General features: G+C 37.7%; 2 protein-coding genes across 4 annotated transcripts in view; one reads left to right on the forward strand and one right to left on the reverse strand.

The window, feature by feature from the left end:
- The window catches only part of ptprna (protein tyrosine phosphatase receptor type Na), a 35,232-nt gene extending 25,136 nt beyond the window's left edge, over positions 1–10,096 (forward strand). Inside the window, exons 13-23 of the mRNA XM_079821441.1 lie at positions 1,649–1,858; positions 3,270–3,482; positions 3,850–3,997; positions 4,392–4,465; positions 4,629–4,706; positions 4,892–5,011; positions 5,371–5,537; positions 7,125–7,178; positions 7,279–7,343; positions 7,430–7,503; positions 9,279–10,096. Coding sequence (XP_079677567.1) covers positions 1,649–1,858; positions 3,270–3,482; positions 3,850–3,997; positions 4,392–4,465; positions 4,629–4,706; positions 4,892–5,011; positions 5,371–5,537; positions 7,125–7,178; positions 7,279–7,343; positions 7,430–7,503; positions 9,279–9,350 — 1,275 coding nt within the window. The 3' untranslated portion in view covers positions 9,351–10,096. The remainder of the gene's footprint in view (positions 1–1,648; positions 1,859–3,269; positions 3,483–3,849; positions 3,998–4,391; positions 4,466–4,628; positions 4,707–4,891; positions 5,012–5,370; positions 5,538–7,124; positions 7,179–7,278; positions 7,344–7,429; positions 7,504–9,278) is intronic.
- dnajb2 (DnaJ heat shock protein family (Hsp40) member B2) overlaps positions 3,512–26,690 on the reverse strand; it is a 28,639-nt gene continuing 5,460 nt past the window's right edge. The window contains exons 3-11 of one of the 3 annotated variants that reach the window (XM_079821444.1): positions 25,618–25,727; positions 25,447–25,500; positions 25,257–25,373; positions 20,739–20,831; positions 20,372–20,489; positions 20,076–20,146; positions 18,745–18,999; positions 12,406–12,464; positions 3,512–3,995 (exon numbers count right to left, since the gene is read on the reverse strand). In XM_079821444.1, coding sequence (XP_079677570.1) covers positions 12,436–12,464; positions 18,745–18,999; positions 20,076–20,146; positions 20,372–20,489; positions 20,739–20,831; positions 25,257–25,373; positions 25,447–25,500; positions 25,618–25,727 — 847 coding nt within the window. In that variant the 3' untranslated portion in view covers positions 3,512–3,995; positions 12,406–12,435. Of the gene's footprint in view, positions 3,996–11,646; positions 12,114–12,405; positions 12,465–15,084; positions 19,000–20,075; positions 20,147–20,371; positions 20,490–20,738; positions 20,832–25,256; positions 25,374–25,446; positions 25,501–25,617; positions 25,728–26,690 lie in introns of those variants that run through there. The other 2 variants (XM_079821443.1, XM_079821442.1) reach the window with 2 other exon arrangements.

Genomic DNA, 26,690 nt, shown 5'->3' on the forward strand with positions numbered 1-26,690 from the left:
CTCAGTACTTAAATGTATAATAATATATATACACTGTAACAATGACACTTTAAAATAAAGTAACACTTTATTTTAGTGATGTAGTTACACATTTTTACAGGGTTACTATAGGTTCTTACTATAGGGTTAGGGTTAGGATGTGGTTAAGGCAAGGTCGTTACCATGTCTTGAACATTAGGGAGTGGATTTTATACATTTTTATAAAGCATAAAGAAACAGAACAGTGAACGAAATTATAGGTCTAATTCTAGTTGCGAAATAATCCTTTTGGGACTATTTGCAAACAATATTTGCATTAATTTGTGTCAAATATATATTATTAGTCCCGAGATTCTTCATATTAGTGAATAAATACATAGATCTGCTGTTGACATTCGAATTCCCCAGTGGTCTGGTGGTCTTTGATTTGATTGGCCATCTCAATCATTTCGAAATTGACGAGTGCTGTTAGACCGCTGAGGCAAACCAGACTAAAATGTAAACCTTTTTGTCATAATGCATAATGAAGTGCAGCAGAGAAGTGCAATAAATGTTGGGGGTGACAATTTGGCCATTTCTAATTATTGGGGGGGGACTTGTCCCCCTCAATGTCTATGGTGGTTACGGTCCAATTATGCACAGTTTATAGTAATTACAGTAATAACTACATATAACATGTAACAAGGACACATGTAGTGTAGGACACATTATTTTAGTACAGAGAATGTTCTCTTTTATTTGAGTAATTTTGGTAAAATATAATTTATCATTAACTTATGTACCGTAGGTTTCTCGATACACACGTAAATATACCAAAATTATAAAATAACTAAAGGTGATAATCAGAACACGGATTCAAAAAGATGTTTCTCTCAGTAAGTATTACGCACTAATGTGGTTTCTTTAGATTACACCACATATCGCTTCATTGAATAGCGTATAGGCGTATTGACAATAGCATATTTCCTCTCGTCTCTCATTTCCTTTGCTCACCGTGATGGCCATGGATTACATTGAGCATTCTGCTGTTGCCATGGTAGCGCTACGGCCTGTTCTCCCCTGCTGAGGCTCCCAGACACCATGGCAACACCAACAGGCAGGGGTTGGAGACACGGGGGCAGAGGGCTGGGAAGGCGGGTGCATGACATCAGCAATCATTGCGTCCCTTCGTTTTCTTGTTCACTTGATGTGCTTTAAGTACAGATTGTGAAAACGGGTACGAAAGAGAGAGACGGAGAGAGATGGAATTAAAATAAAGGAGAGTATGAAAGAGATCCCCTCAGAGTGATTGACCCCTCCATTGTGTGGGGGATTTCCTTAATTGTTTACTTGCTGGTAATTATTCAGCGGGGCGGGCGGGTCAGTGACTTTCTCTAATTATTTCAGGGTGGCACGTGGCTGTGCGTGTGTGTCTGGGTTGCCAGGGTAATTAGTAGTCGATGATGACATCCGACTTGTTTACCCAAACAGAGAGAGAGACAAAAGAGGGGACGAGAGACACTGTTTTGTGCCAGAGAAGCCACACGAACGCTGCACCTTCCATGCACGGAATGAAATGCTTGTATTTTAATTTTCTTGTGTGTAGTTTTGCTCTGCGGTCGCCCTCTTTGCATTATGTTATCTCACGTTTCCTATATTTCTCTGTTTATTTTTCTCTCCCTCATCATAGAGGAGCGAGGGGCGTGGCTTGCCCCAGGCCACACGGGTAGGGGAGGGGTCGCGTGGTGTCATCCTGACAATGGTCGCCATGGCGTGTGTGGGCACGGTGTTGATAGTCGCCCTGGCGGTTGCCTGTCTCCGTCACCACACCCGTCAGTTAGCCTCTGGCAAATTGGGTCTGGGACCAGAAGCCGGTGCAGAAACACACTTTGATTACCAGGTAACACATGTTGTTAAACACACACTGGGTTCAACACAAATGCTGAGTGACACCGAGATATTTTTTATCTTTTTTTCTGAGAAGGAAATGCAGTTAAGGATAAAAATGTATACAAAATGACCCAATACATTGCACATGAATATATATATATATATTGCCATAAAACAGTAACAGTAATATTGTTTTCTATTTTAATATATTTTAAAATGTCATTTTGTGATGGCAAAGCTGAAATTTCTGCATTATTACTCAAGTCTTCAGAGTCACATGATCCTTCAGAAATCATTCTAACATGATGATTTCCTGCTCAAGAAATATTTCTTATTAATATCAATATTGAAAACAGTTTTGCTGCATAATATTTTTATGAAAACCACAATACTTATATCACGATATGAGTAATTTTATTTCATAATAATGATATATATCACAGTATAGTTATTTTTGCTTTAAATAAGGTTATGATATCAAAAATGTTGTAATTATTGTCACAATTTTCAATATCACAAAAAATAATACTAGTCTAAGTAAAAAGAAAGCTTAATGAAGACAAGTAAACAGTGATAACACTTGCATATAATTTTCATATAGGAAAACAACGTACAATAGAACAAATACACAAATGAAATGTGAAATAAATAAGAAATAGTACATAAATTGTATAAAGTAATCAAAAGTATAAAAAAAAAAACCTGCATAGTCTTCGGTGTGAATTAAATATACATTCATTCTTATTAAAGTTACAAAAGTGATTCAGTCAAGAGCAGTGAGAGATCTTTTTTTGTTGTTTGATCAACAGACGACAGCAGGTATATTAGGCTGCTGTCACTTTAAGACTAACTGCACGGATCCAGAATACTCGTGCACTTTATTTCTCAGCCTTTTACATTCACTTAAGACATAAATGACTGTTTACTTGAAAAGACGGTCATTTTGACACACAAGTATGTGAATTTAACCACTCAAGCCCGATTAGGCAGCAAAAAGAACTTAGTTCAGTTCTCACATGCTCTATGATCAGTGGCTTCATGTACATATGCAATGTGCATATAGCGAAATGGGTTCTCTTTTTCGCTGCTTACTGCACTTAACCTAACAAATTTCTACCGGTTAATCGTGTCTACAGGTATAATCACATACATATAGAAGGATAAAATAATGTAATATATTTTACCATTGTATCAAGAAGTTCAAAATATGAGCTTGAGACTATAAGTGGCATTTTAAGGATGACAACAGCAAACACTAATCAGGTGTAACTGGCATATAATCAGCAGTGTAATTGCATTTAAACGTTGGCCTTGGCTATTAGTGATATTGGTAATTGTACAGTGATGATTATTGATCTGAAAATGTAATTTGAAACATTAATGCTCAGTCAGTAATGATAAGGTTTCCCTGCATCTCGCAGGAGCTGTGTCGCCAGCACATGGCAGCCAAGTCATCGTTCACCCGTCCGGAGGCAGGCGGCAGACGGGGGACCGACACATCTCGAGTCAGCAGTGTGTCGTCTCAGTTCAGCGATGGACCGCAGCACAGCCCCAGCTCTCACAGCAGCACACCGTCCTGGAGCGAAGAGCCTGCACAGTCCAACATGGACATCTCCACTGGACACATGATACTGGTACAGAGCCACACACGCAAATTATATTTCAGACTTTACTTGGCTTGTGTGTCATGTGGTCATCATACTTTAATTAACAGGAATTATTGCACTACAGCACATACAAGTTAATAGGTTGCAGTACTTGCACAAACTGTGTCTGTATTTAAACATGCACAACATTGCAGTAAATTAAAGGTAAGAAGAAGAACAACTATTACAGGGTTTTATGTCTTCATGTCTTATTTTAGCTACTATATGGTCAGCTCTGAGGTTTAAATCGAGTCCTGAACTGTAATCAGGGGTCTTTTTTTTATTAATTGCATAGAAACAAACTAGCCTTTTAGAAGCAGACAGTGAAATGCTTAAAGTCCACTCTGGTGTTCAGGCATATATGGAGGACCATCTGAAGAATAAGGACCGTTTGCAGAAAGAGTGGGAGGCTCTGTGTTCGTACCAGGCTGAGCCGAGCTCCGTCTCTATCGCCCAGTGTGAAAGCAACATGGAGAAGAACCGCTATCCTGACTTTGTGCCCTGTAAGAGCAATGTGCCAACATTTAGTGATCTCATCTATATACTGTACACTAAAAAGTCAGTAATGACGTCTAGAATGATTTCTGAAGGATCACGTGACACTGAAGACTGGAGTAATGATACTGAAAATTCAGCTGGATTAAATGACAGTTTAAGATTTATTCAAATAGAAAACAATTATTTTAAACTGTAATAATATTTCACAATATTACTGTATCTTTGATCAAATAATTGCAGTCTTGGAGACTTCTTTCAAAAACATTTTAATCTCACCCACACCAAAGTTTTAAGCAGTAGTTTACACTGGTAAGAAAGGCATCAGATCTGGAAAATACAAATAATGTGTTTACAAGCAACATTCAGTACGTTTAAAAAAACTCTACTGTTATGTTTTAGATGACCATTCGAGAGTGAAACTAAAGGCGGAGGTCAACCCCTCCAAAGAGGACTACATAAATGCCAGCACTATAGTAAGAAACAACCATCTTTATCCCAGTAAAGAAGTATAAATATACTGCATATATACTGGATATGTAAATATTTGCAGCAAAACACATTATCTCTAAAAAAAAAAATGTAAATGAGTGATCATGTCACAGGGAAGGGTCTTAATTTTTCTGTCTTTACCCCAAGATTGATCATGATCCACGTTTACCTGCTTATATCGCAACTCAAGGACCTTTACCACACACTATTGCTGATTTCTGGCAGGTAAGTTGCACATGTTGACAGTAATAATGATGAAATTAAGATTTGGATTAAAAAATGTACTTTAAATTACTAATACAATACTAAATGGAATGTACAGAAATGTAAATAAATGATAAACATGATAGTAAAATGCATTTCATATATAAATCATCCTTTGTGTACTGACACTGTGTTGCATATGTTAGATGGTATGGGAAAATGGCTGTACTGTAATAGTGATGATGACCGCCTTAGTGGAGGATGGAGAAAAACAATGCGAACGTTACTGGCCTGATGAAGGATCATCTCTATACAACATCTATGAGGTGAGAGACAAACATTATTCACTGCCCTTATGCTTTTAGTATTCTCAAGGCCCGTTCACATAACTATATTAGCGTCCACACAGCTGATGTTATCGTTCTGTTTATTCCAAGTTCGTGCTTGTCTGTCACTTTAAATGCTCGAGCTCTTACAGCAGGATTGATTCTGATTGGCTGTCAATTTTTTTTATCGTTCATCAGCTGCATAAAATCGTTCTGAACGTGATTCCAACGATATCGTTTCTCTGTGTCATTACTCTGTTATTTTTAAATACTGAGAACGGTTTTTAGAAATGTATCTTTATAGTTATCGTCCTTGGTGTGAACTTTATCACCTATTTTTTTTCTCGTGTATGTCTCAGGTGAATCTTGTGTCTGAACACATCTGGTGTAAAGACTTCTTGGTTCGTAGTTTCTACCTGAAGAACGTTCAGACGCAAGAGACCCGCACTCTGACCCAGTTTCACTTGCTGAGCTGGCCTGCGCAAGGCATTCCCACATCCACACGCCCCCTGCTGGACTTCCGCAGGTACTGCCGCCACCCAACACCACCTCATGCTTCCAATACCGCTGACAAATGAACTCATATTGTGATAGGACTGCAAACAGATCATCACACACACACACGTCGTGTATTTTCTCAAGGGAGGTAGCAGCTCCTCAAAAATATTAAAAATATTAAAATATTACTATTTATATAATATTATTTCCAAGTAATTCTCTCCAATAGCAACCTCAGTTGAATAAGGTTCGGATGGAGGCAGCCTCCTTTTTGCCTCCCTTGAGCTCAATATGTTCTCATAGAGAACAAAATGATAAATTCACATGACATGATGTTTGCAACCGATTGGTAAATGGTGGAAATTAATGGACTAATTACAGAGTAAACAACATCTCAAATAGGTCACATCGATTGAAATTGAACAAATGATCTGCGAGTTTGATGATTTTAGTGAGCACTCGGTTAAATAAAAGGTGCACCTCTGTGCCTGTGACCATTTTTACTACTAATAACAATAGCCAACAAACATCTAAACAACAAATAAATGTGCATTGTAATACTTTATAATAAGGTCCCTTAACTAACAATGAGCAATACATTTGTTAAAGTATCTATTCATTTTTGTCAATCTGTTTTCTTTAGATATTAATTTTAAAAAAAAGTTAGTGAATGTTAGCTCAGGCAATATTAACACACCTTTTGATTGTAATGTATTAGTAAATGTTTAAATTAACCACTAAATGTAATAAATGCTATAGAAATATCTATCATTACTTCATGGTAATTAATGTAAACTTGTGTTAACCAATGAAATCTTATTGTAAATGTATAAATGTAATGAGTAAATATCATTTCTTATTTAATATATTCAAAAATGTTTCTTGTTGATAGTGTGAGGTCAAATGTGTTCCACGTGCCTTCGACTTAGAAAGTATTAAACCCAAATGAAAGCAATTTACATTAAACTAAAACAACACCAACACACATACACAAGTGTGTCATCCACATTGGTCTCATTGCAAATACTTTCCCTACTGTTTTTCCTCACCCTAATATGAGGATCTGCTTCACACTTGAGACTCCCTAATTATCTATGGATGTTTTCTTTACCTTGAAGTCTCGTTCTCCCCAAGTTCCTCTCCCTTGAATGCATTTGCACTGCGGAGTTTCTCTGTTTGTGCTCGACATGCTGCCACGGGCCCTGCTTTACACCCCCCAGTCTTTCTCTCCTCCTTCCGTCACTCTCTCTGTCTCTGATGGAGATCGGTAGGTCCCTGGACGTAGCACACCTCCCAGTGTCATTTTTGTGATTTGCAGCTAGTAGTCTGGGTCCAGTTGCATAGTCACAAAAATGATCATTGGTAGGTGTGAGTGCAGCAGGAGTGAGGCTTAACGGATGCTCCATCTCCTCTCTCCCCCTTCCTTCCCCAGCAACACGCACCGGTCAATTCCTCTTTGTCGGCAGAATAATGAATTGTAGGGCTTGACAAATTGACAGTTATGCTCATTATGACATGCTCGGTTTTCAATTTTTCTTACTCTCTTCTTCACCCCCACCCTTTCTATTCTTCCTTTTGCATTATGCATCTTTTTTTTTCTCTCCTTTTTTTCCAGAAAAGTAAACAAGTGCTACAGAGGACGCTCATGCCCAATCATTGTGCACTGCAGGTAAACGGCTACAATGTGTCTCGCAGGCTCACAATATGGGATGTTTTATTACCGTTTTCCCTGAAAATGAATGATTTAAATGGTTTCCTGTTTCAAACAGCGAGGGTACTGGCAGAACCGGCACCTACATTCTTATTGACATGGTACTCAACCGCATGGCGAAAGGTAGGCGCCTCATTACTCTATCTAGCTGTTTCATTTAAGTGCGCCTTGTATGCGCTACATGCTCACAGGATGTTTGTCTGTTTTAGGCGTGAAGGAGATTGACATTGCCGCCACATTGGAGCATATTCGTGACCAGAGACCAAGTATGGTACGCACTAAGGTATGTATGAAGCGCTTTTCGATTATTTCAACATGTGATTATGCATGTTAGTATGAAATCTTCCCAGACCACAACATAGTGTCGGCCCACATCTGGTACCGGTGAATTCCACATGTACCAGATGTGGGCCGGATCTGAGCAGACACTATGTTGCGGTCTGAATTGTTTCAGCCATGAAATACAAAAAAAAAAAAAAAAAGGTAAATGCAACTTTTTCTCTCACAATTCTAACTTTTTTCCTTGTCATTTTGAGTTTATATCTTGAAATTCTTTGTTTCTTGTAATTCCCGAGTTGACCAACTTGCAATTCTTACTTGTTCCTACAATTGCGAGTTTAGAATTCAGAATTGAGATATAAATTCGCAATACTTACTTTTCTCGGAGTTGCGAGTTGATATTTCACAATTCTGAGTTTATAAAGTCGCATTTCTGAGTTTATATCTAAACTGCGAGAAGAAAAGTCAAAATTGCGAGTGTTTTAAACTGAATTGCAAGAAATAAAATTCGAATTGAGAAAAAGGTCAGTTTTGCGAGTTTATATCACACAATTCTGAGTTTATAAATTCGCATTACTGAGTTTATATCTAAACTCGCAATTGCGAGAAAAAAAGTCAGTATTGCGAGTTTATATAAAAATTCTCCGTTTATAAACTTGCATTTCTGTTAATATCTAAACTTGCAATTTCTAGAAGAAAAGTCAGAATGGCTAGTTTATAAACTCGGAATTGCAAGAAATAAAGTTATAATTGCAAGATATAAACTCGCAATTTGCGGGAAAAATTGTCTGTACTGCAAGTTTATTTCTCTCAATTCAGAGTTTATACCTAAATTGCAACAAGTCAAAATTGCTAGTCTACAAACTCAGAATTGAGATATAAATTCGCAATACTGACTTCTCGCAGTTCCTAGTTTATATCTCACAATTCTTAAGTTGAGTTCTTAAACACGCATTTCTGAGTTTTATATATAAGTCGTAATTGCGAGAAGAAATTTTTAAAAAACTGAATTGCAAATAAAATAATTGCGAAAAAAAGTCAATATTATGAGTTTTTAATCTCACAATTCTGAGTTAATATCTAACTCGCAACAATGCAGTTGCAATTGCGGAATTGCGAGAAAATTTTTTTTTTATTTCTCCGAATTTTTAGGTATAAACTCAGAATTGAGATGTGAACTCGGAATACTGACTTTTCTTGCAGTTGCTAGTTTATCTCACAATTCTGAGTTCATAAACTTGCATGTCTGAGTTTACATCTAAACTGTCAGTATTACGAGTTTATTTTTCACAATTCTGAGTTTATAAACTAATTTTTCTGAGTTGATATCTAAACTCGCAATTTCTGAAAGAAAAGGTCAGTATTGCGAGTTTATTTCTCTAAAATTCTTTTTTCTCCGAATTTTATTTGATGTTTTTACAATTGTGAGCTCCGAAATCAAATTCCGAATTGCAAGATATAAACTCGCAATATTGACTTTTTTCTCATATACATATTGCAATTGTGACCTTTTCTCATAAATTCCCAGTTTGCATCCTGGAATTCGGACTTTATTTCTCACAGTTCTGAGTTTATATCTCGCAATTCTGAGTTTATGTCAAAGAAAAGTCAAAATTGCGAGTTTGTAAACTCTGAATTGCAAGATATAAATTCGCAACTCTGCGAAAAATGTCAGAATTGCGAGATATAAACTCGCAATTACCTTTCTTTTATTCCGTGGCAGAAACAAACTTCCATATGTTATTGTGTATTACGCACTAAGCTTGACTCTTTCTTCAGGACCAGTTTGAGTTCGCCCTGACAGCTGTGGCAGAAGAGGTGAATGCCATTCTGAAAGCCCTTCCTCAGTGAGCCACATCCAACTGTCCCTATTACATCCTTTCGACTTGTACTCACCTCTTTTCATGCACCTCATTCTCAAAAGTCGGAAAATGAATATTGTCACACTATAAAAGACTATGAACGCTTTCTGTACGCTGGAAACACTTTACAGAGGCCAAATTCGTCAGTCCTAATAGAGTTTCAGGGAAAAACAGTGGTTTTAAGAGACATCTGCGTTCCACACAAACATAAGACAGTGATTTAAAAGTGACCTAATTTCTGAACATTGACCGTATAATGTCTTTTTTTTTTCCAAATAAATATACATATAAATGTTCGATGTTGAAAATGCACAGTCTTAACCTTTTGTTGTTCTTAAAATGATTTCTTTATCATGGTATGGCCAAAAATGCACTTCATGCATCAAATGTAAAAAAGACAGAAGAACCCACCCTGTCTCATGCAGTCAAACATGAGAACATTATGCACAGTCACGACGACTCACATCTGAACCCAAGAGTGGTTTGTTTCAGTGGAATGTACCTGAAAGGCACCTGTTATCTTACGGTTCCTGTCAAATCTCTCACAAACGTTCAGTGCTTTCACATCCTTAATGTCTAGTGCAGCCTTTACGTCGTGTGATGATCACTGTAAATAAAGCTCCGTTTGTCTATTCCTGTAGCAAATGTTTAGAAAATTATCAAAAAAAGAGAGAAATATATGACTATCATTTTTAAATGGTTCTAAATTAAATGTGAATCTGTGTAGCAGCACTGCTTGATGTTTGTGGCTTTTTCTTTCACTATGATTATGCAGATTGAACTCTGCTATGTAACGTTATTAACAAAATGGCTGTGAATGTAGAAAGATGTTTTTGCCTAATGACTGTGCAGTTAAAGGGATAGTTCCCCCGAAAATGAATATTAGCCCATGATTTACTCACCCTCAAGCCATCCTAGGTGTATATGATATTCTTTTTGCAGACGAATACAATCCGAGTTAAGCTATATTGGCTCTTCCAAGCGTTAGTAAATGGCAGCCCAAAATTTGAAGCTCAAAAAAAGTGTATCCATCCATCATAAACGTGCTCCACGCGGCTCCGGGGGGTTAATAAAGGCCTTCTGAAGCGAATGGATGGGTTTGTGAAAGAAAAATATCCATATTTAACACGTTATAAAGTAAAATATCTAGCTTCCGGCGGATTGCCTTCCGTATTCAACTCACGAAAAAAGCGTAACTGGCACAACTATGACGTTGGACGTAGCTTAAAGACACACTTCCGTAGTTCAACGATCACCCGTTTATTCAACTGCACTTCCGGGGACTTCATAATAAGAGTTCCCCTTTCCTTTTGGTAATCGGTCAGGTGCAATCTTAAACTAAATTCAGCACAGAGGTTTAACATGTGCATGAACACATTTTTAATGTCTTAAACTTAAAAGCGTAAGCATTTTGAACTGCGAGAGGTTTACACTTTCTGCATAAGTTGAATACGGAAGGCAGTCTGGAGGAAAACATTTATATTTTTAATACACAAACCCATTGATTCGCTTCCTTTATTAACCCCCCGGAGCCGTGTGGAGTACTTTTATAATGGTGGGATGCACTTTTTTTGGCTTCAAATTTTGGGCTGCCGTTATAAAGCTTGGAAGCGTCAGGGTATTTTTTAATATAACTCTGATTGTATTCGTCTGAAAGAAGAATGTCATATACACCTAGGATGGCTTGAGGGTGAGTAAATCATGGGCTAATTTTCATTTTTGGGTGAACTATCCCTTTAAGGCAACTAGCAGATGGTGACAATGCTACCTAACCAAACCTAGTCATTATTTTTGGTACTGTTTGGAGTCAATAATGGCACAGAAATGACACATTTCACCTTAAAAAAACACTTAGTATCCTTGCATGCCTGGGCAAATCCACACTAATGTTCAAAAGTTTGGGGCCAGTTCAGGTTTTTTATAAGACATTTAACATTTCTATTTTAAATATATGCTGTTCTTTTGAACTTTCTATTCATCAAAGAATCCTGAAAAAACTAAATGTATCCGTTTCCACAAAAATATTAATCAGCACAGCCGTTTTCGATCATAATGAGAAAATAATAAGGAGCATCAAATCCACATATTAGAATGATTTCTGAAAAGCAATGCCTGTTGAAAATTCAGCTTTGCCATCACATGAATAAAGGAAAGCTATTTTAAATTGTAATATTTCAAAACATGCTATATTTTTGATCAAATAAATGCAGACTTGGAGAGCAATTTGAAAAATCTTACCGATCCCAACCGTTTGAACAGTAGTGCATTAAAAAAAACTACAGAATAATGGGTTATGAAATACAGATATTTTAATTAAAACACAAGAAACCTTTCAGAATAAATAATAAACCTTTTTCATTAGTTATGAAGATTTTAAATTCTCAAATATAGCATTTCAAGTGCAACTATACATTCATTGTAGGTTTGAAGCATTCATTATTCAAAATGTGAAAGGACAATTTTGTCCTTAAGACACTTGAACTTTTACATGAGCTCACATATTTAACTAGTGCAGGCCATAAATATAATTTATATATAAAAAGGTATCCAGTATTCCCTCTCCAAGGCTCACATTAACACACATACATACTTAGCACGTACATTATTGACCTTTATGTAGTGTTGCCTGGGATTTTTTTTCCAAATAAAACTTTGAAAAGGGTCTGAGCAGCAGGTGAGCCAGGCAGAGAGAGAGAGAGAGAGATAGACAGAGAAGCAGAAAGAGAGAGCAGAGCACCGGGAAATGCTTCACCTGTTAAGAGCAGACGGATGAATGCGTTATTAGTGTTGCCTCACAGTCCCGTGTTGTGTTTGGTGAATTACAACTACACAGATGAATGAAACTGAGACTAATTAAACAGAGTATTGTTTGCCATTTTGAGTGTACTCAGATGTGTATGCACAAATGAATCAATATTTTCCTGGAGTACTGCATGATCTACAGCAGGAGCAGCAAACTCTATACACAAATGCATGGGGAGAAGATCTAAAAACTATGTTTAAGTCATGAACAGAGTTGCAGAGACGTCTACACTACGTTTTACCTCTGGGGTAAGAGGGGTCACAGCCACAGGTCAGCCTGTGAAGGCCTGGAAGTCGGATTCTGTAACGGCAGGGAGAATGAGTCAGGTAAAAAGACCAGGAAAAACAAAATCCTAAACAGTAAATGCAAATGAGGTTTACAAATGCAACTCGTGAATGGGAATGAATGACAACAGTCCCACTGAATTACATGCTTTTAGTGGACAGTCTATCGGCGAGAAAAATAAAAGCCATTCAACCTAATATAATGCAAGGCCTCTCAGCTGTAAAGAAATATTGTATTTGAAAAAATCTGATTCAAAGGCATAATAGTTTTAATAAAGAGCTGCTGTCCATTTAGATCACAGAAAAAGCAAATGGAGAAACATTAGCAGTCCATCAAAAATACTAAAAATGAATTCTTATGAGCAGAACTGATTTAATACAGTTTATTGTTCTTCATATTAGCAACAACATCATGTTAACAACAGCATTTAATAGCAATTGCGTCATTTAAATGGCACTTTCTGAGGACTGAATATGCCCTCTGAATTCTGTACTGAGATAACAATGTTGTCTCACATATCATTTTCAAATGTGAATAGTAGTTGTGTGTAAATTACTTTGTTCCCTCTTTGCAGTTTACAATGTACACAAAATATATATTTCTTTCATTAATATTCATATAGCATCACATTCATTCCCTTTTTTAGTTTGATTGTTTTGATTGTTCATTTTGTATCACAAAGCTGAAACGAACTGCACAAGCAAGTAGGGCTGGGTAAAATTTTACGAACCGATATTGATTCTTAACTCCCAAGAATCGATTAGTCATCCTGTTTTCAGTTGATGAATGAATGGGAAATTGTAGCGCGGTAACTTGGTGTGTGCGGCACACTAATATCCAATAAATCGGAATCATCTTTGTGCTTTGTTACTATTGATATGAAACAAAGGTCCATTTTATTACGAAATTCAAAAACAACTTACCGAAATCCGTATCATATCTCATGGAATTGGTCGATCAGTGTTTCAACCGCGGAAAGACGTCAGTAAAACAGCTTGTAAACAATGTCATGTCACATTTACCTCAGAAAAACTATATCCAGTGTCCATAAACTCGTTAGTCAGCTAGAAAAATTGACTCCAGAGAGGAGTATTTTGATATAAGGCTACATATTAATACAAATTTTGGTAACACTTTACAATAAGGTTCAATAGTTAACATTAGTTAACTACATTAGTTAACATGAATTAATAATGAACTGCACTTATAAAGCATTTATTTATCTTTGTTAATGTTAATTTCAACATTTACTAATGCATTATTAAAATCTTGTTAACATTAGTTAATGCACTGTGAACTAACATGAACAAACCATGAACAGCTGGATTTTTATGAACTAACGTTAACAAAGATTAACTAATGCTGAACAGAGGTGTTGTTCATGTTAACTATTGCATTAACTAATGTTAACTAATACAACCGTATTGTAATGTTTTACCATAATTTTTTATGTTCTTAAATATTTAATGTATGTTTGAATAAATCTGGCAAGTTATGACAGCCACCATTTAAATGTTATAGTTATATTTCTCATATAACTTTATTATTATTATATCAAAAAAAATGTAAGTGTCATTTAAGTGTTTGTATACAAATAGACCCTTTTCACAGACTGTGATGAGGCATTTTAACGGTCATCAATATCGTAAATCCTGCAAATTTTTTTGTATTTTCATTAAAAAAAAATTATGTACATTTATAACACTAATACTTTGTATAATATTACTTTGCATCAGATTACAAAAAACAAGTTACCGCTGCTTTGAGGGTGTTTCTAATACAGCGTCTATAGACTTGGTCGGTGTCGTGTCATAGCTGTGGGCGTGGCGTGGGGGCGGAGTCGGCGTGGGGGAAAATAGTCCATTCTCCCACACTGGAAATGCATGGCGGATTTAGAATATGTATTAGCCTACATGCATTTAACGTCTTAAAATGATCATAAAACTTGTCTTGTGCTATGAAATGTTTTTCTGAATATGCCGCGTGCAATGCAAAGGGCGTTTGTTCATGTATTAGTTTTGGGCTGGAATAGAAACATGAAATGCGGCAGGTTTTTGAGCCCGTAAGTTACAACTTCAAACCACGACTCACGACTTTGCAGCGTTCCAGGCAAAGTCACGCCAAAAGGCCTGAGTGTAAGGAATTGTGGTAGCTATATGTAAACAAAAGGTGCGTCCCAATTCGCATACTTATGCACTACTCTATAAGGTTTTTAAGTATAAATAGTGTGTTCACATGCAAAATTCCAAAAAGAAAAAATGCACTTTAAATACCCGGATGATGCACTAAATTAACAGGAAAAACTAAGCGTGGAATGTAGGACACTTCATGCACTCAACTGTCACAGATTTAATTACGTAGTGGAGGGGGAGGCACTACCAGATTCTGATGTTGAATGACAAAATAACCATGTAAAGTTCATACACTACACGGTTGAGTGCATAGTGCATAAGTACATAGTGTATAGTGCGTCATTTGGGACACAGCTAAAGCATGGCAGATCGTACGGGGCTCATTTACAATAATTTCTATCACCAAAGGTGCTTACTTACTTATTTGAGGGAAACGGAGGAGAAAAAACGGCGCATACGGAAAGACAAGCTGTTATACCTTTTATTTTACGTTATTTGTATATTTGTGTCATAAACGGCGCATCCGTAGGGGCTGCCATTGTTGTTTCGCGGACTATGTGACGTCAGAGCTCGTAACTGGGAGTACATCGATCTAGTACGAGCTCACGGGTGGGAAGTCACGGGTTTGACTGCCGTTCCTGTGCACTTTCACAGGTAGAAGGTTGGAAAAATACAGATTATGGGTTGCCTGGAACGCTGCATAATGTCAAGCGTTAATTTACTGCAGTGCCGCGTTTAACAAACATTTGTCAAAAGCCTAAAATCCAGTTATATGATGAGCTGTTTGGCATCAATGACACGGGCTTAGATAAAGTTTAGACATCCATCAGTTTTCTGTTGTCTTGCATGCATGTGGCTTTATCTGTTTATTTGTTCGTTATTCATGTACAGCCATGTATGAATGAATTAGTTCAGCATTTACATTTTACAAATCAAATTTGGGGGTGGCATGTCAGTGTCACAATATTATTCAAATTACTGACAATAGCAAGTTTTTTTTTGTGCTTTTTTATAGCAACCGTCTTCATCGAAAGACTGGATGATTTATGAAGTAGGCTATTATATTTGGGGGAACAGCATGTATTCTGATGAGAAAATGTCATTCAAGTGTCGTACATGTAATGTGACTATTTCAGCTTGTATTGAAGCACAAACATGAGCCTTAATGAAATAAAGATGACTTTTGAATGATTCGTACATTAATAACCTCACACACTATGTGATAGCTTGCATGAAAACTGCTTTAATGATAAGTTGACTGCTTTTTGACGGAGTTCAAGCCCCGTGACATGACTATATTGGTGTTTTTGTTAAACTTTTGCCATTGAAGCAATGAAATTTCTAATGTTTTCATCTTGACATCATCATGTAGTGCATGTTTAATTGTGATGGACGTATTGCACAGGCTTTCGGAATTGACGGCTCCGTCTGTTATTCGGCAGTATAAAACTTCAGATCTTTCTTTTTTACTTATTAGAGGTGCAGAACACCACACAACTTTTTGGCATTGCACCAGGCAAAAATCAATCGTAAACATTACAAACAGTAAAGATAAAGCATCTAACAAGGTCTACGTGCGTTCATTCGAATGGCTTGTTTTCCCACACGGCATAAAGGGATATGACGTTTTTGTGAGCGTTCCCAGTAATGCCGACCAAGTCTATGGGAGTGATGGTAAAAATTAACATCTTTCTCTCTTTTCACTGCCGTTATCAATCTCACTCTATTCTTTCCCTCTTTTTGAAATGTGTGAAATCACTATTGTGGATTTTTGTATTCTCTCATTCACCGCTATAAAAGTTAACCCAACTATGAAGACTTCCGCTCTGAAAAACAAACCCGGAAATGTGAAAAGGGTCTATCAGTTCATTTTTACCTCCAATTTTATAGTAGGCTAATGTAGCCTAGTAGGCTACAACTGACTCCCATAGTTTACTAGTTAAGAGATTTGCTTTCCTTGAGAAAATTTGCCATGTATTGCACCTGATACACATCCAAAATAGTCGATACTGAATCAAATCGAAACGAAATCTAATCGAATTGCAAGCTTGTGAATCGAATAGTGAAATGTATGTCAATACCCAGCCCAAGTACAAGCAAGTAAAAAAAAGTATCATATGCTTCTTTGGCTAACTTATACACAAACTGGCATGTGAAATACAGCACTGGCAACAATAGCCAAGCATTTGAATCCTAACAAAAAAAAAAAAAAAGCACCAACAAAATATCAATACTGATTAATTCTGATGCGTATAAAACTAAATGATGAGTCATTGTCAGTCAGTTATTTGGCACATTCTGATGAACTGAGATAATTTTGGATCTACATTCCCTTATATGTCACATTAGTCCTCTGAGGCAGATTATCTTTTGTCTTTGTGCAAAATTTCCCCATCTCCGAAAAAAATCACATTCAAATTCAACAGGTACCTCTGAAGGAATGCACCGTAAAAATCAGAAAGCATCCAGACAAGAATCAGAGAATCTCCTTTCTAGAAGGAACAATAGCAAACACTGATGAAATAGAGCACTTCACTGCTGGAAGAATAAATGGACGTTCACTGGGAATGGGAAGCCAACCAATCAGCAAGATTGCTATTAAAATGCTCTGCAATACTCAGAAAAGCTACATAATTTGTTTAGAGCTGTGGCTCTCAAACTTTCTGACTCCCCCATCGTCCACAACAATTTTCAAAGGTCCCATAACTTTTATAGTTTTTTTCAGAATTAACTGGTTAAAGATTAAGGATAAGAATTTAATAATAAAAAAATTACTCCGACAATTTTTATCCGATAAAGTATTTTAGAGCTTGGCATAGCTAGAAATAAATGTTTATTTATTATACAAATGCACATGGAGTTATAAGATTTTATGGTAATACTTTCATTGTTAACATTAGTCAACTACATTCATTAACCTTAACTAAGATTCATAAATACTGTTAGTTCATGTCAATCTCAACATTTACTAAAACATTTGTAAGGTCAAATATTGTATCTGTTAACATTAGTTAATGCAGAGTGAACTAACATGAACATGAACCTTTTTATTAAATAACATTAACAAAGGATAAAAATGCTGTAAAAATATATTGCTCATGATTAGTTCACGTTAGTTAATGCATTAACTATTGTTAACAAATGAGGTATTATTGTAAAGTGTAGGATTGCTCATATATCCATGTTTTCCAAGGCCTCTTCAAAACAGAACAGGGGGTGAATTAAAATAGGAAATATCTTGATTTTTGGCTGAAGATTTTGACTCATTTTGAGTCCACCCAAATTAACTTTAAATGCAAGTGAAAATGCAAGTACAGAACATTTGTCTTTGTTTGGCAGCAAACAGTCATGTTAATACTGGATTTAAATGTGGTCCAAGTGATTTCAGCAATTATAATAACTTTTACGATTTTGCTAACTTTTACCATTTGCATGCTCTCGAATATCCCAAAATCGCACCCTCCAAAAGACATGTCAGCCAACCTGATGCCAGCAATCCAAAAGATTCACATGCATGGCAGTGAGTGTTACTGAAAAATGACAATATTTTTACTGTTTACACAGTCAAGGCTGGCAAATGATATTCCAAGACACCTATTTCAGTGACATCTGAGTGGCATTCTGCATGCAGCATTACAGTACCTTCAAACTTCCTATAAAATGTCCTGTTATTGTGGAGTATAAACACATTTTGGCACCTGTTATTCATTCCTCAAGGCAAGAAAATACAAATTCAACAAGTCATTTTTGTGCAATGCCATAAGCCCTGCCACAAGAGACAAAACTGTAGGTTAAAGCACAGCCCAAAACTGAAGGGAGGAGTAAAAAAACAACCATAGAGAGAACATAAGGTTAACACTGCTTATTTCACACACAAGCATGATTATTCTCTTACTAACAAACCATACACTGACACTTCCTCTTCTTCTTAACCACATTAGTCCCATTGGCCGCAATTTTATCATTCTCTTTATCCTGTACAACACTCTCTGGGTGCAAACTTTCTGAACCCCTAGCTAGACCCTGTTCTGTTAGTATATCTTCTGGAGATGAGGGGGTGCTTTGGTCTGAATCATCCGTCACTTCTCTCTCATAATTGTTTTTTTGACCAGCTCCCTTCTCATTCCCATCACCTGGTTGCTTCCCCCTCCCTCCCCCAGCACCTGAGATCACGTCCTCTGCCCGCCGCTGGGCATCCATCTCTGACAAGCTGTAGGCCAGCGCCATCTGGAGGTCCTCGTCCTCGTCCTCACTGGCAACGGGGCAGTGGTAGAACGGGGCAGCGCTGAAGGATCGTAAGGCGGGGTTTGGAGAGCTGTTGTTGGGGGGGTGGAGCAGTGGCTGTTGGGATTGTCTGGACTGACTGGACTGCTCTCTACGACTCAGTTCCAGAGCTAAAGCCATCTCATCCTCCACACCTAGACACACAAACACAACTGTATGTCAGATCGCTTCTACAGCAACTCCTCAACATGGAAATTAGGAATTTGCATATATGGAAAAACAACAAGCTGGCGTAAAATGTAATGAGTTTGCTAAATGTATTCGCAAGCCTAAGCTGATGTTTTGAAATAAATATTTGAAGGAATATCCATTATTATTACTTTATCTAACTCCAATAAAGTAACGTGACTCCAAAACGTTTTAAATTAATTTAAATTTTCTGGTATTGCGAGGATAACTAAATTAGAGGTTTACTTGAGAAATTACTAAAACATGCAATCTACAGTACCAAGTGGATTAATAAGAATAATTTCTTAGTTTTCACTGTATTAAAAGGGAAACATCCTTAAAACTTTTAAAGCAAGATAAAGTTATTTAGTAGACAACAAGCATAAGGCTTGTTTATGGATAAAGACGTACTAAAAATATGTTTAAGCACCAGACTGCAAGATTGTGGAGTTAAGAACATATCCAAAATATAATATACACATACATGTACCACTGTGCGGGAAACAGCATAACAGCCTTTTTCCTTCAATATGCAAGGTTTCCACTTTTATAAATGGTTATGACTTGCACATAGACTACTATTCAAATGTTTGAGGTCTGTAAGATTTTTTAAAAATGTTTTTGAACATTAAAAAGTCTCATATGTTCACCAATGCTTCATTTATTTGATCAAAAATACAATAAAAACAGTAGTTTAACTACTAATAGTTTAACAATTTTAATTGTAAAATGTAATTTATTCCTGTGATGGCAAATCTGAATTTTCAGCATCATTACTCAGTGTTACATGATCCTCCATAAATAATTCTAAAATAATTACATAAGTAATTACAATTGTTAATACATTAATTTCTTTCTTATCTTATTGTCCCCAAATGTTTTAATGGTACTGTATGAGTATTAGTACTGCAAACGAATCGACTTTCCCAGGCAGATTTATCTGCAAGTTAATAATGTACATTTTTACATGCACATAAAGTACAGAGATTGCTTTTTGGCTCAGCCCAATATTATTATTAAACGATAGCAAAAAATTAATTACCATTGATGAGGACAGTTTTTAGAACCCCGTCCTCCTCAACCTCTGTTCTCTCCTGGCCATTTTCTCTGACCCTGAGGGAAGAAATGTTATATTTATAAAAATAAAAAAATTTATATTCTACACCAATTGCATTTAAATTACTAATTTAGTCAAAAACAGCGTTTTCCTTTAATCTGCCAGATTTACTGTCATACATCACTGATTTCAAATAAAGACTGTATTACATTGTTAAATTGTACCACATATGGAACAAGGGTAACAGCAGACAAAATCAGTATAAAGAGAAGCAAACTGACTTTTTTGTGGTGACACGTTTTCCATTGACAATGCGGGTGGAAGTAGAAACAGACTTGAAGCTTGCCCCTCCCATGCTGCCCATCCCACCCATTGAAGAAGAGAAGGAGGTAAAGTCAGCTGTTGATTAAAAAAACAAAAAACAAAAACAAATGCAGCTCTTAAGGAATAAAAAATACAATTCTCATAAAGTGACTACATTGCCATATCAACAACATGCCATGGTCTAAATCTACAACAGAAAAGTTTCACCAAAATTGTCATCAATGTTATTAATGCATATTCAGCAAGTTCATCTAAATTAAGTATTAATCTTATAATTGCAATAATTGAATACAAAAAGAGCATGAAACAAGTTTAAAAACCAACCATTTGCTGAGGGGAAAGAGAAGAAGCGACTGGGCCCAAGCCTGGAGGAGGAGCTGTGAAACCCACTGTGCATTCCACCAAACGGGAAATCATCTAGTGGGAAAGTGTAGAAAAATGCAAGAGGGCTAAGGAGGGTAAAGTAAGGGAGAATGCGACGAGTCTTTGAGACAGTGGTTCTCCTCCTTTTTGACTCTAAGGCCCCCCTTTGTCTGAGACTATATTCAAGGGCCCTTTTATATAAGCTGATATGTCTCTCAAAAGTATGATGACAAATAGACAAATGTTGGTAACCAAACAGTTGATGGGCATTTTTTTTGTTTTCCATACTATGGAAGTCAATGAGGTCCATCAACTGTTTGGTTAGTACCAACATTATTCAAAATATCTTCTGTTCTGTTCAGCAGAAGAAAGAAATGCATACAGGTTTGGAACAGCTTGAGGGCGAGTAAATGATGACAGAATTTAAATTTTTGGGTGAACTATCCTTTTTATGCAAGTACATTGAACAAAATTATAAACATTACACTTTTGTTTTTGCCCCCATTTTTCATGAGCTGAACTCAAAGACCGTAGACTTTTTCTATGTACACAAAAGGCCTATTTCTCTCAAATATTGTTCACAAATCTGTCTAAATCTGTGTTAGTTAGCACTTCTCCTTTGCTGAGATCATCCATCCACCTCACAGGTGTGGCATATCAAGATGCTGATTAGACAACATGATTATTGCACAGGTGTGCCTTAGGCAGGCCACAATAAAAGGCCACAAATGTGCAGGTTTATCACACAGCACAATGCCACAGATGTCGCAAGTTTTGAGGGAGCGTGCAATTGACCTATCGGTAAGCCCCACCCCCTTAGTTACTGTTGCTAACTCGGACAAACAAACAGAGTTGCTATATCTTACAATGACAGCTGTCAGTGTGAAAACTTTATCCCAAGATGTTTTTGAACACAGAATGTAGCGTATATCCCGTCCGAATGATGGCCAAACTTTATTGATGGTTTATGAAGTTTATTATGTCCTTTTTCACTCCAAAAATCATCGTAAGAGCTGAACAAACAAAGCATAAAAAGTGCGCATTAACGTCTCATTCACAAACTATCTCCCTCCGTTGCATTACCATTAACATACACAGCAAATTACACAAGTAACCTCATACAACTAACAGTAAACAAACATATACACAGAGCTTATGACTTTTCGGTGGTGCAGTTAATAACTGGTAAACTTTGTATCTGCAAAACAACTCTAATAAACTGCGCGCGAGCTCTCCCTTTCACTACCCGTAGTCTATAATACCCATCAAAATAGGAGTCCTCCTTATAAGACAGATAATGTAGACCTTAAACATATCTAAAATTAAATGAATTTACATATAACCAGTTTAATATAGAGAGGCACTGAAATGTAGACCTTCGTGTTTTTGACCTACATTGTACATGACGTGAGAACAGTTAGTTATTTCGGTTTATATGTTCGCAGGGACTTTAATCGTAACTTAACAAGAGTATGACAAACAGAAAATCCTCTCAGGATCCCTGGAATCAGTGCTACAGTACCTCAGGCACAACATTTTTGTAGCATAAACATCATCAAACCGATGAGAGCTTTGGGTTTTCCAATGTTTCTCTATGGCGCTGACACCTAAAGATGTCCGAGTTCCGGTCCCAGCGCAACTGATACTCAACTGCTATTGGCTCATCTGCATTCGAGGGGAGGGGCTTACCGATAGGTCAATTGGCATGCTGACTGCAGGAATGTCCACCAGAGCTGTTGCCTGTGAATTGAATGTTCATTTCTGTACCAAAGGCCTTTCGGAGAATTTGGCAGTTCTTTCAACCGGCCTCATAACCGCAGACCACGTGTAACCACACCAGCCCAGGACCAGTCCAGTATCTTCACCTCCAAGATCATCTGAGACCAGCCACCCGGACTGCTGCTGCAACAATCGGTTTGCATAACCAAAGAATTTCTGCACAAACTGTCAGAAACCATCTCAGGGAAGCTCATCTGCATACTAGTTGTCCTCATCGGGGTCTCGTCCTGACTGCAATTCGTCGTCGTAACGACTTGAGTGGGCAAATGCTCACATTCGATGGCGTCTGGCACTTGGAGAGGTGTTCTCTTCACGGATGAATCCCGGTTTTCAGCAGATGGCAGACGCGTGTATGGCGTCGTGTGGGTGAGTGGTTTGCTGATGTCAACGTTGTGGATCCAGTGGCCCATGGTGGCGGTGGGGTTATGGTATGGGCAGGCGTCTATTATGCAGAACGAACACAGGTGCATTTTATTGATGGCATTTTGAATGCACAGAGATACCGTGACGAGATCCTGAGGCCCATTGTTGTGCCATTCATACACGATCATCACCTCATGATGCAGCATGATAATGCACAGCCCCATGTTGCAAGAATCTGTATACAATTCCTGGAAGCTGAAAACATCCCAGTTCTTGCATAGCCGGCATACTCACCGGACATGTCACCCACTGAGCATGTTTGGAAGGCTCTGGATCGGCGTATAAGACTGTGTTCCAGTTCCTGCCAATATCCAGCAACTTCGCACAGCCGTTGAAGAGGAGTGGACCAACATTCCACAGGCCACAAATCACCAACCTGATCAACTCTATGCGAAGGAGATGTGTTGCACTGCGTGAGGCAAATGGCGGTCACACCAGATACTGACTGGTTTTCGGACCCCCCCAATACAGTAAAACTGCACATTTTAGAGTGGCCTTTTATTGTGGCCAGCCTAAGGCACACCTGTGCAATAATCATGCTGTCTAATCAACATCTCGATATGCCACACCTGTGAGGTGGATGGTTATCTTGGCAAAGGAGAAGTGCTAACTAACACATTTAGACAGATTTGTTAACAAGATTTGAGAGAAATAGGCCTTTTGTGCACATAGAAAAAGTCTTAGATCTTTGAGTTCAGCTCATGAAAAATGGGGGCAAAAACAAAAGCGTTGCGTTTATAATTTTGTTCAGTGTACATGTAAATAATTTGCTCCATAGAGCTATAAGGCCGTCTAGTGGCAAGAGACATGAAATGTTTTTTTTTGTTGTTTTTTTTCGGCAGAGACACCCAAAATGACCCGATGTGAGATATTTTGAGCTGGCTATTGCATGAATTGGAGAGTTATTTTGAATTTAAGTCGAAAGAATGTGATTATATTATTTATTGATAATATCCAGTAATCAAAAGGGGTCATATGACGGTTCTAAAAAGAACATTATTTTGTGTATTTGGTTTAATGCAATGCGTTTATGCGGTTTAAGGTTTAAAAAAGTAATTATTTTACACACACCGTACATTATTGTTGCTCCTCTATGCCCCGCCTTTCTGAAATGCGCTGATTTTTTCCAAAGCTCATCATTCTGAAAAGCGAGTGTGCTCTCATTGGCCAGAAATCCAGTGCATTGTGATTGGCCCGAATACCTTAAGCGTGTGACGGAAATGTCACGCTCCTTACCATATTTGGAACATCAGCCCCCAAAGCAATATTTACAGGTGATAATATCGGGCCCGAATCTGATCGATCAACTTTATTATCAACGAAGCTTTTGTTGCATCCATTGGGGACATACTTACTGATTATAATTACTTATATTGTCTTTTTATGCATCATGCCACGCTACGGGGGGGAGAACACTATGTAAACATAAAACCATGTTTGGATTTGTGATTGTAGAAACGACAAACAAGCGCTACTCCATACTGCTCAAAACTTCATTTTGAATAGTAAGTAGCAAAACTCTAAAAAAATGAAAACATACTTACTGGCTGTGTCTGAGAGTCAGAAGCGCCAGACTGTACTTGAAAAGATGGAATTGCCCCACTTTTTAGAATAAGCCTTTTTCAGTCGGCCTTGTCCTTCTCCCAGGTTCTGGAAACAGTCTTTTGAAAAATGTGTAGCACACAGTCGAATATTTGGGTTGTACTGATCTGGAACAGTGTTGTAACTAAAGCTTAACCACTGTTTTCTTATTGTGTCCTCTTTTGGAAGGCCAAACAAAGTAGTTTGGCTTTCGCAACGAAAAACACAGAGTCTCCCCGACATGGTGATGCCGGCGGCAACAATACTACAGCGAGAATAAAAGTTATGCCTTCTTTCTTTGCGTATACATTTGGGCGATGTTATGAAACTCTGCTCCCACAGACTTGACGTAGATTTGTGGGGAAATATTTGAACGAAGCGTTTTTAGGAAGGTGTGGCTGAGCCTTAACTTTTACAAAGAATTTATCTTTGGGTTTAAGGCTTTGTAACTCAGTAGATCTTATACATGCACAAACAGCTCAAACACACTATATAACAAGAAGACCGCGTCATATGACCCCTTTAAAGGTAAATAAAAAAATAATAATAAAATATATTATAAAAAATTAAATGATATAAGCTTTCTGGACAAAAGGGGCTTCAGGTCATTTTGACCCACGAGGGAAGGATTTGAACGACTGTTAGAACTGTATCTTTATCGTTATAGTTATCATCCTTAACTCCCTGAGAACCCACCAAAGAAGTCAGCGAATGGGTCCTGCCCTCCGAAGAAATCTCGAAACACCTCATCTGGGTTGCGGAATGTGAAGGTGAATCCTGGGAAGTCATCAGGAAATGAAGAACCACCAGAGCCTATAAAACATAAGACCTCACATGAGCACATGTAACAATAAGACGGTATCAAGCAGTGTAAAGTTCTCCTCACCTGAGCTCGGCATGTCCGATCTACCGTATCTGTCGTATGCATCTCGTTTGCTTTCTTGGAAATGAGAAAAAAACAACAGTGAAATGTAACACCCAAAGTAACCTAATCCTTTCCTAACAAGTGATTTAACCATTAATAACATTGTTGTAGTTAAAATTTCCAGTGTCCTACTGTCTGAAAGAACTTCATAGGCCTCTGCTATCTCCTTGAATTTTTTCTCTGCCTCTTCCTTGCTGTCTGGGTTTTTGTCAGGGTGCCACCGCAGAGCCAGTTTCCTGTAACTGTATACACACATAAATAAAGAGTTAAGTAAACTTAGCTTGACTGGCATCTCAAGATTGCGAGATCAAGATTGACATATAGGTTCAGTCTGAACCGTTCAGATGCCATTCACATACTGTAGGACACATTCTTGCATCCTTCAGTGCTGTTTTATATATACAGTGGGGAGAACAAGTATTTGATACACTGCCGATTTTGCAGGTTTGCCCATTACAAAGCATGTAGAAGTCTGTCATTTTTATCATAGGTACACTTCAACGTTGAGTGACGGAATCTAAAACAAACATCCAGAAAATCACATTGTATGATTTTTAAGTAATTAATTTGCATTTTATTGCATGACTTAAGTATTTGATACATCAGAAAAGCAGAACTTAATACTTGTTACAGAAACCTTTGTTTGCAATTACAGAGATCATACGTTTCCTGTAGTTCTTGACCAGGTTTGCACACACTGCAGTAAGGTTTTGGCCCACTCCTCCATACACACCTTCTCCAGATCCTTCAGGTTTCCGTGCTGTCGCTGGGCAATATGGACTTTCAGCTCCCTCCAAAGATTTTCTATTGGGTTCAGGTCTGGAGACTGGCTAGGCCACTCCAGGACCTCGAGATGCTTCTTACGGAGCCAGTCCTTAGTTGCCCTGGCTGTGTGTTTCGGGTTGTTGTCATGCTGGAAGACCCAGCCACGGACCATCGTCAATGCTCTTACTGAGGGAAGGAGGTTGTTGGCCAAGATCTAACGATACATAGCCCCATCCATCCTCCCCTCAATACTGTGCAGTCGTCCTGTCCCCTTTGCAGAAAAGCATCCCCTTTTCATCCCCAAGAATGATGTTTCCACCTCCATGCTTCACAGTTGGGATGGTGTTCTTGGGGTTGTACTCATCCTTCTTCTTCTTTCAAACACGGCAAGTGGAGTTTAGACCAAAAAGCTCTATTTTTGTCTCATCAGACCACAAGAC

Source organism: Gobio gobio (assembly GCF_949357685.1).
Source record: "Gobio gobio genome assembly, chromosome: 7".
NCBI classification, from domain to species: Eukaryota; Metazoa; Chordata; class Actinopteri; order Cypriniformes; family Gobionidae; genus Gobio; species Gobio gobio.